Genomic DNA, 10,894 nt, shown 5'->3' with positions numbered 1-10,894 from the left:
TTTTTTTTCTTTGCAGTTATCATCTCTGTTACTAATCAAACTTTGACGATAATACTGAAATTACAATTTTAAAGAAAAGTATTATCGAGTATTATTGAGTTCTAAATGCATAAATACAATACGTCTACTAAACTAATAAATCATAAAATTAGTACAATATTATCAGTTTTTAACTCTTGATTACTTTAATTTCACAAGGACGCGAACTTCTGTAAAAATGTCAGTCTTTAATAGTATCTCGTCGGCAGAGCTAATGCAGATTTTTGCGCCTAAATTAAATTAATAATCTGTGTATTTATGATCATGTATCCAACTGATTTGTTAACGCATAACGTACATTCATCTCTTTTAATACTTCTATTTTACAAATAGTGTATTTGAACTGTTATAATGTCTGAATCTACAAACGCTCAAACAAATGCTATCAAATAGAAATTGATGGAGTACATTATGTATAATATATATTTAACGAGGAAAGTAAGTTTTTAATTCTTTTCCTTTTTATGAATTTGACGTTACGTATTTAAAAACAAAGAATTTGCTAGTTAATTTTTAGATCAAAGCTTATGTTGCACATATAGAATGAAATAAAATCAAACTGTATTAATATATTAAAGACTCTAATAAATATAAATCAAGTGATATAACTTATAAATTACTGAAATTTATTTTGCAATGTAGTATTTTCTTTTAAGAAAACACCTTGCATATGAATCTGCTATATTCAGATGTAACGATTTATTTTTAGTATATAAGACTATTATCAGTTTCTAGTAAAATGAAAGAGGCATTTTCAATTAATAAGGTATTTTTTATTTATTCATAAAAATAAACAATTTTATTTTCTAATCTAATCTTAAAGAACAGTTTATAGCTCTGCAGCGTTTGGAATTAATTCTTGACACTCGGATTGCTCGAAAATCACGTGATCAAGCTCGCCATCTACTAGCTTACATCTCAGATTTACATTGCCGAACGCATCTAAGAAGCAGAGAACAAAAAATAAGAATTTCAATCTATCAGAAACTGTGTATTCTACAATACATCATTTCGGGAAAGCTCCGGTTGCACACATGCGTCGCTAATTGGCTTAATTTAAAAATAAAATATTCTCATTGGTAAAGCAGTAAAAAATTACTAGGCACCAGCTGATATGAGTGGTGTATGCAATCGGGATTGTAAGCAAACGGGATCCCCATGATTTCTGATCAGTTGAAATTTTTATGCTCTGTTCCTTGTTCCTTTTATTGTGCGGAGCTCAGTCCTCACGAGCTGCTCAAACTGACCATTTCAACGACAAAGAAGATTAGTGACGACTTTTGTCGCAAAACTATTAGAATGACAATTTTATACATGAAAAAGGATAAGAAGCGTTAAATTTGAGCTACAGATTCGATATGTTGTTATTTATCCTTGTTATTCATTGAATGTTAAAGGATATGCGCATCATGCTTGAAACGGAACACACAGCCTAGATTATTTTGAATGCATAGAATCCTCTATTTGGATCAGCAATAAAAAAAAGATTAAATTAGGTTTTATATATATCGCAGTCAACGGTGGTCAACACAATCGATACAGTATATTAGCTGTCAATAGCGTTTGAGTGTTTGACGTTTGTAGTTGAAACTGTTTAAACTACAAGATTTCAGTCACTGGATAACGAGCGATAAATCTGTCGCTCCAATTGCTTATTGGTGAAGCCACAATAGAAGGAATAAGGAATCCAACCTATCAAAAACCCTGTATTCCAGTGTATCCAATATCTGATAGGTTAAAAACTTATTCCTTATTTCTAATTTCTTATTTCTTCTATTGTGGCTGCACCTTATTTTAACAACACGTGAAAATATATCTTTGTTCAACATTCGGTGAAGAACAAGGATAAGATGATTCTTGGATTAACAGAGTCGAGTTTTGGAACGCATTCTGTCACAGTGATGGCACTGACGGCCACTGATGGCACGAGTTGTCGACAAAGCGATAAAGCAGTTTGTAAGCAATTTTATACTGCATTATTTGATACATTACGTTTGTGTATATACGAGTTGTTCAAAGTTTCTCTTTTGCAATTCGAATAATTTTAGAGTTTTTTGCGAACGCTATATGCGAAAAAGAATCTAATAAACAATTCTAACCAAAGTGAATTCATCATGGCTTATGTGATGTATCGTTATTAATTTTCATATTTCGTGTTCGAGATGTGTTGTAATAGTACTAAGTAATATCTCAAAAATTATAACCGATTATAAAATTGAAGTGCAAGCGACAAAATATGACAGTAGAAATGTGGAAGTATATTTTGGTAGTTGTTATCATAAATTCAGGTAATGATGAGCTCTACATGTTCTATTCAATCTTAATACAATTTTAGTAATTATTATAATAATTATATATTAATTTCCAGTGACCTCTGAAAGAATAAAGGACATGATATATATGCCCTTCGACGGTGTAGCTGCATGTTTCCGAAGACACAATGGTACACATCAGTTCGGATGTTCCTGTAAGAATTAAAACCTTTTATCAGTTGCTTCTTTATTAATCATCAATCTCGTCTAGTTCTCCAGGATTGATTATTTCAAGTTATTTTGACATTGTGATATTCCAGCTAGTAGATCGGGAAGTGTAGGCGTAGTACATTTGGTGGAGGTAGAGAGTGATATTGCTTGGTTAGAAAAGAACGCTACTGCCGGTCCATATACTGTGGTCCTTTCATTTGAGATGTTCAACAGAACTACGCTTCTGAGATTAAAAGATACAAACAACATAAATGGAGTGCTGCTGACAAAAAATATCAGTCATGAACGACCGTTACATTATTCACCTGAGGATGAGTGTCCCAATCGATACTCTGGTTATAAGAAATGTAATAACATAGAGCCATGGAATCCTTTCGGAACTGCAATACTCATGGAAGATTGGCCATTTCCTATGTTTTACACAGAGGTTAGATCTGTATTTAATGAATTCGCAATTAAAGGCTATGCTATTACATATAAAAAAATTAAGCAGTAAGACATAAACAGTAAGCAAATCAACATTTTGGATTTTTTACAGTTTATGTTATTACCTTATGATGATTGACCAATTTGCTTGCTGCTTATGTTTTACTGCTCAAGTTTTTCTGTGTGCTTTAGTCTTTACTTATATTACATTAGTATACTGGATTAGTGCACATTAAACATTGCTTTAATAATATACCTAAATGCAGTGATACAACAATCATTTTTACAATAAAATGTATGTATATTCTGTTAAGTAACATGATAATGTCATTTAACTATTTAAAATATTTTTATATACTTTTACATTTAATTTTGTTAATTTCATGTATAACAACTTTTGATATGCACTAATCTAAGATTTCTTTTTAGCTAAACTTTTTACATATTGCATACTCTCTTTGTTCCTCTTCAATATGAAAAGAAAAAAAGAAACTATAGAAAAAGTTTAATTGAAAAGAACAGATGATTGAAAAGAACAATCTGCGATCTGTTCTTTGTCGCTGCACTTTGAATTGCTTAAAAATTTTCCATCTTATTTTCATAAATGTCTAAATATATATTTCATTTTAAATACAACAAGTGTACACTAGTTCAGTCGCAAAAAAAAAACAGATCTCTAGTATAACGCAACTTATATAAGTGACCAAATTTGCTATAAGAACATATGAATAAACAAATTCTATATAAAAGACACGTTTCAAACAAATACTAAAGGGTTCACGTTTTCAGAATCAGACAGCCTTGGAGGCTATAAAATCTTGTTTCTGGACGCACAATGCGCACGATCTTGAAATGCAATATCAGAGGTCTCTTTGCGCGATAGAAATGAAGTCGTTCATGTACGCTGCCATTAACTCGGAATCTTGTATAAAGCGTACAGATTTAATGTTGAATTTCAATCCAACGCAGTTTTGCGATCCGCTTGGAGATAGAAACATACACTGGCCCTTAGCGCCTCTCGATGAGAGTAATAATACAGTGATAATGGTAACGGCACGATTGGATGCGTCTTCTTTATTCGATGGCGTGTCGCCCGGTGCGGGTAACGTCGTAACAGGACTGGTTACTTTACTTGCTACTGCGTACTATCTAAATTCCTTAAATGCCACCGTCGACAGTACGTATTCATCTCTCCCCAGAATTGTTACACAACTAGTTGTCTATGTATACATGGTATATAAGACTGTACATTTAAATTGAGATACTTGAAAAGAATATCTTGAAAAGAAAATATTTTAGAAAAAAATGTTCCAAATAGTTGTATTGTCTGACGAACAAATAATAATAAAATCGAACTTAAAAAAATCGATTTTTCGAAAACACATAAAGGTCACAGTAATTTTTTAAAAATAGAATTATATGACTTTTAAAAGATATATTCTTTTAGTTATTTCTTTATATATATAAGAGTATTAAAATTATTAAAAAGTTTAAGTTTACAAGATATTTTATAATTCATGCCAAAATCAACGACATTCATGTTAGAATAAAGGATATAAACATATTAAGACTTTAAATACAAAGCTTTTCGGTCCGAGTGTTAAGATGTTGAACTACTATCTAATATACATTCAATTAATTTGAATTAATATTTCAGAAATAAATTGAGAGCCGATGAAATTATCGGATTCACACAATCAATCTGAAACAAATAATTCCCCCAAATTCTCCCAAATCTTAAAAAACTGTAATAAACTTATTGCGAAAAATATTGCGATAAAGTTTTTTAAGATTTGGGAGAATTTGGGGGGATTATTTGTTTCAGATTGATTGTGTGAATCCGATAATTTCATCGGCTCTCAATTTATTTCTGAAATATTAATTCAAATTAATTGAATGTATATTAGATAGTAGTTCAACATCTTAACACTCGGACCGAAAAGGCGCTTTGTATTTAAAGTCTTAATATTTATATAGACGGTCTTGTTTCCAATCATATTGGATATAAACATCTCATAAATTATTTATTTTTTATACTTTTATATGCAGAATAATTTTAAAAAAAAATCAGACAATTCCTTTGATCATGAAAAATCATTTTATTATTATTTGTCTCTTTCAGACGATACAACTTCATTTAGAATATTTTTTTAATGCTTTCTTTTCTTTTAACATATTCAAATTATCTCAATTTAATGCCTCACTCCGTACATGTGTATTTATTCGGTGAGCAATTTAAGCGGCATATGATGTTTCCTTGTTGGATCGCTTATGTTCTAAATTACTGCAATTGCATCACAAAGAACACATAATTTCTAGTAATTTATTAAAATATAAACAATCCAGTAAGAAAACATCGTGTGCCGCTAACTTTACGGAACTAAGGAGCTTTAAGCCCTTAGATCTAATTCAGATTGAAGGCATTTTCCTGTTTGGCTATTTATATGTCTGTCTAATATCACTTATTGTTATATATTTATTCTTATCATATCTAGAGACGAACGTTGTATTTTCTCTGCTGAATGGAGAGGCATTCGATTATATAGGATCCAGTCGTATGATATACGACTTAAAACATAACAATTTTAACGCCCTTGGTGGAATCAATTTGAAATTCGACGATATCCTGAGTGTGGTCGAGTTTGGTCAGTTGGGTCTGGGAAAGATATTTCTTCACAGTAACGGCGAAGACGATATGATAATCCGTCTAAGTAAAACATTGAAGGCGAAGATTAAATATGGTAGTGTCCCACCTACGTCCGTGCAAAGTTTTCTGGAGGCAAAACCCAATCTAACGACCGTCGTTATAAGCAATCACGAGGAACAATTTAAGAACCGATATTATAATGGCATCTTGGATGATGCGGAGAGTCTCGGTTTTGATAAGTACATACACAACTTTTTTGTGTTCGATCTTGATATATACTTCATATTTTAGTATTACTTGATTTTACATTATTGAGATTTTCTCTCGTGTATCATGTTTTAGAAACGATACTAGCACGCTTGCATCAGATTTAGCGAAAATTGCTCTTCAGGTTGCTAATGAGCTTTATTGGGAGGTGACGGGCGAGGCGCCGCAGCCTGTCGATCTGCCGGTACGGAGATCTATGGAGAATCTTGTCTCGGAAATGCTACATTGCTATCTGGAAAGCGCGAAGTGTAATCTGTTCCGTGCGGCTTCGTCGCCTAACACTAAATTGATCGATCAGGTTTTGCCGTTGTACGTCGGGGTGCACCGAGCGCTCAACATCGCGACGACTTTGACGGGCCAGCTTTTAGCATATCTGACCGGCGAAAAGCTCTACGAGATGAACGAATCAATGTGCTACGAAAATCGACTCGCCTGGATGAGCGGTCAAAACTTCACGGGCTTATGTATCAATTCAACTGTCAATTACAGTACAGCCGTGAGTCCGGCGTTTATTATCGAGGGTAAGTTGCTGCACCATTCACAATAGATCTAGGCTCGATGTCTCTAATTGTTTTTCCTGTTATAGGATACGATATGAAATCAGGTGTCTACTCAACTTGGACAGAGTCCATATGGCAAACGTTAAGCGTTAGAATGTTTCTCAAACCAGCAGCAGCGACGGAACGTTTCAATCTGATTCTGGGTAGCTTGGTCACCGGTTTCTCATTCGTATTAGTATGGTTTATTAATAATAGAGCTAATGTACTATTTAATTCGAGGTATGTATTATCTTTCTAAGGAAAAACTAAAAATTATATTAAAGTAATATAATTAAAGTAATATATTAATATATATTAACATTAATTATATATACATATAAGATATATATTTGAGGTATATTATAAATATATATAAATATATATATTTATATATAAATGTGAAATTGAAGTAATATATATTTTAAAATAAATTATCATACACACACACTATATATCAACATTTTCAGGAGAACTGTTGATTGCTAGGGATACGCTGCGGACCACATATCAATGACCAGGTTAGATAATCATCAAGAAGATCGAGATGTTCCAATAACTAGCCTTTAACCTTGTATGTGTGGTACGCTCTCGGAAGATTTTTATAGTTCGAAAACTATCTGGATATATGTCACATTATCATTCTTATAATTTTTATCTTTTATTTATCATCACTTCATCCGCAGTGTTCAATTGAAAAAAATCACGGATGCATCTTTGATACTCAATGTAAACAGTAAAGTGAATCTTTCTTCTACCTTTTTTTTTAACAATATCTATATTATAAATTATTTATGAAGTTACATATATGAGAAAAGACATTAGACGATTGAACGGGTAACTCGACAAAATTAACGGTTTTGTATTGTGTACGCGTGTATATAAATGAATGTATGTGTATGTATGTATAAGGTATAGTCACATTAATAAGATTTTGTAAAATAAAAATTATATAAAAGAACGCAAGCATAGCAACTTTTTTTAATAGCGATAAAAGGTTGTTACTCATGTTACACATTAAAAAATTAAATGATAAGTCGATCGTGAAAAAGTATATCTCTTTCTATCCCTCTTACGCTTTTGCCAAGTCTATCTTTGAAGGATAACAATATATGAATTATAAGATCTTAAGTCTTTCTGCTATAAATATTAAATCTCGAGTGCATATTTCCCTAATCATTTTCATTTTACACACAATATATATTATTTTTCATTAGAGCAACAAACTATGAACGTGGTATAAAAACATATCGATAATATTAAAACAAACGGCATCTTACATAATGATAAGAATAAAAAGGGAATAATGCAAGCGTGATGGCATTTATTATCGATAAACAACTTATTTAACAGGGCATTGATGTACACGGGAAAGAATTTAATTTGTATATCTATGCTTTGTGTGTGTTCTTTAGTATACATATAAGTATATAATGTGTTTCTCATTTACGACTTGAAATTTAGACAAAGTTAGAAATGGGCCATTCTCGGAAGAAGGTTGATTCAGATTAAGAAATTTACAGAATCTCACTGTATTCTAGATAATCGAAGGTAGAGTGTTATTAGGATATTCTTAACTATAGCTCAACATCTATAAATTGGACAATTCTCTTGCGCTGTTTCTCATTTGCCACTTGGCCAGGCACGCAATAGAATATTTGCATTTGAAAAAAATCAATTTCTTGAACGTATACATTGAAATAAAGGCGAAGAAGCACACTCAGAATTAAAATATTATTTAATCCAAATGAATTAGGAATATTGAATTAGGAAGATTTGTAATACGAAGCACATAATTATGAAATTCTGTGAATAACACGTCACTTTTGTGTCGATTTTCATACTTACGTGTAATATAATTTTTGCATTTTTTATTATATAATTATATTATACACGAATATCTACGAGAAACGGAACAAAAAGGACATTCACAGAAAACAAAACGGATGTCGTTTCTCGGACCAAAATTAGTTCATAAACTTTTATAGTCCTCTGTCGAGAGTACTCTCTCTTATAATAATCTTAAAATAATCGCAAATCTATTTGTTACGTTGGAAAACTGTACTATATAAAGTATCTGACCCATTTCTATCTTTATATATCTTTTTTTTTTTTTAATCTAAAGGCCTTTTTAGCTGAACTTCTTACACGGTTCGTCTTTCCTCTTTTTTTTCTCTCCAACGTGGAGAAAGAAAGATGAATTGTACAAGAACTTTAGCTAAAGAGAACAGACCTTAATTCTCGATAGATAATTTATTTGCATCGTTGTTAATGCGACAGACGGTTACGTCTCCTTCCGTACAAAGTGTTCACATGCTCGTAATAAATCTTTATATCACGGACACCCGTGTAAAAAAAGCAAGTGTCCGGTGAAAAATATGCCAGGAGCATATACGTGGCTTGTCCACGTGCATATGGATGGAAACGTTCTACGCAACGCACGTCCCGACATACGTTCAACCTCTTCGGTAATCTGTGTTTACGCTTTCTTTTAACTAATTTTTATTTAGTATACAAGGATGAAGTAGGAGGCTGGGCACCGCCCACCGAATTATCACAGTTGTCTGGTGCCGCAGCACATACGTATACGTGGTTCAGCCTTACAACCTACCTCTTAATCTAGCGTTATTCTACGTTTATTTATTTCTCGGATGCAGTATAGTCCCGTACAAGGTGACTTGTCAAAGCAACGATTACTAGAAGAGCGATCATACTTTTTTTTTTTTACATATTAGATCGCGATTATATGTTATTGCTTTATTATAGCAGAGAATAGCACAGATCTCTTTAGTGAATGCTTTCTCTACAAGCTAGGAGACAGCAATGCCAAGTTGTTAATGTTTTATATCTTATTGTTTTTTTTTTTTTTTTAATCTTTATCAGTTGTAACTGATGATCATTAAACAAACTGATGTCGCGATACCGTGTACGGGAGCTATACTGTCAGCTGTCTGCAACTGATAATATCGTTTTACTCAAGTCATAACGCGTATTCCGCATGATTATGACGTTCTAATCAACGTTACGATTAGGCGAAATGAGCGGAAAATCTTGCATACACATACTGAGAAACAACAAAAGTAGAAGAAATTACAGAGTTTATAAGAACAGATCGAACAAGCTACTAATGGAAGCACTCTGTCAATTGGCTATATACATTGATTCAACGCAAAAATTATAAGTACAGAGGAAATGATATTTGGCTACCTAAGGCAACCATGTCGATAGACTACATTATATGACACATTCTCCTCTTATAATCGAGTGACTAGTGTCAGCTTATCGTTAACTGCGGTATCCGTGAAAAACAGTAACGGCAGAACTGATATAAACTGAGAACGAAACGGGAATTTCACATTCTGCAAACCTGTTGGTATAGCAAGATCATATCCCCTTATGTTATGAATTGTCAACTTGGAAACAACTAATTTACGCTACATTACTTTATGTCGGATTTAACAAAATAAAAACGGACTTAGCCATTCAAATCTCGATGGACGGATCGCGTGGAAATGATAGCGTCGGAGAAAGCATAAATATATACGCGTATATATGCATCAGGAAGAATAGTATGTACACGAGAATGCATCGGCGAGAACAGCCAGTTCGCGAGTGAATATTAAAAGTTTTTTTCATACTCGCATGGGAAGCTGCAAATAAATAAGCTTCTGTCGAAGTAACGCGATAAAGAAAATTTCTGCTGGTAAAACGTAATGATCACATGTAGACAGCCATGTGCATAAACATTAATATTCCAAAATGTCATATATATCGTTGAATATATCCAATTCTTTTTTCAAGAAAAGTATTAGCTTTTCTTTAACATACTTGGTAATATTTGTTCTGTTTTGTCCGTTTCTCTCTTTCTCTGTCTTACTAACAGTTTCGCATGTAATATGTACAGTAGTATCATGTAGCACGTGCAGTACACGTTTAAGGGACGACACTTAGAGTTTAAAAATATAATCATCATATATTTAAAGTAGTATTATATCATCATTGTATTATGGTTGTGTTTGCTGCTGCTGTTGCTGTTATTACTATTATTATTATATAATTATAATTATAGTTATTATCATTATCGATAGCGTAATAATTATTATCATTATTAGGTTTTATCATTATTATTATCATGGAGGGACAGTGTTTCGCTATGCCACGACACTGCAGAGCTGAACAAAGACTAAACGCGGAAGTTACCACGCTCTTTAATGGCACGAAAAGTACAATTAATATTGCATGCTATACTAATTCTCCTCTAATTTGGAAATTAATTGATTAGCCATGTTATTTTTTTTACAAATGTGTGTGCCACATAGTATGCCTAATCGAATAGCTTACAACTTTTAATTAAGCAAAAATCGTTATCATTTTTCATATTACACTGTCCATATAGGCTTTATACAAGTTATCAATCATAAAGCGAATTAATGAATTTCAATTTCAAAAAAACTTACACGTATTATAACTCTAAACAAAAAATACGCGAACGTCAA

General features: G+C 32.3%; 1 protein-coding gene across 1 annotated transcript; it reads left to right on the top strand.

Moving 5' to 3' along the window:
• Window positions 1-1,978: 1,978 nt before the first annotated feature.
• On the top strand, window positions 1,979-7,281 carry LOC108749970 (nicastrin). Its single transcript, XM_018489083.1, has 9 exons — window positions 1,979-1,995; window positions 2,088-2,327; window positions 2,408-2,506; window positions 2,612-2,949; window positions 3,738-4,125; window positions 5,444-5,834; window positions 5,938-6,383; window positions 6,449-6,641; window positions 6,869-7,281. Exons 2-9 carry the CDS (start codon window positions 2,276-2,278, stop codon window positions 6,885-6,887), a joined length of 1,926 nt encoding a protein of 641 aa, XP_018344585.1. The 5' UTR covers window positions 1,979-1,995; window positions 2,088-2,275; the 3' UTR covers window positions 6,888-7,281.
• The last annotated feature ends 3,613 nt before the right edge of the window (window positions 7,282-10,894 follow it).

This window comes from Trachymyrmex septentrionalis, unplaced genomic scaffold (assembly GCF_001594115.1).
Source record: "Trachymyrmex septentrionalis isolate Tsep2-gDNA-1 unplaced genomic scaffold, Tsep1.0 scaffold11, whole genome shotgun sequence".
NCBI lineage: Eukaryota > Metazoa > Arthropoda > Insecta > Hymenoptera > Formicidae > Trachymyrmex > Trachymyrmex septentrionalis.
Note: the sequence above shows the minus strand (reverse complement) of the source record. Positions and strands in the feature narration are given on the sequence as shown.

Coding starts and splice junctions, on each gene's coding strand:
- LOC108749970 (XM_018489083.1), top strand. CDS start 2,276: ATGACAGTAGAAATGTGGAAGTATATTTTGGTAGTTGTTATCATAAAT. Junction 2,328..2,407: donor AGTTGTTATCATAAATTCAG/GTAATGATGAGC, acceptor ATTAATTTCCAG/TGACCTCTGAAAGAATAAAG. Junction 2,507..2,611: donor ACATCAGTTCGGATGTTCCT/GTAAGAATTAAA, acceptor GTGATATTCCAG/CTAGTAGATCGGGAAGTGTA.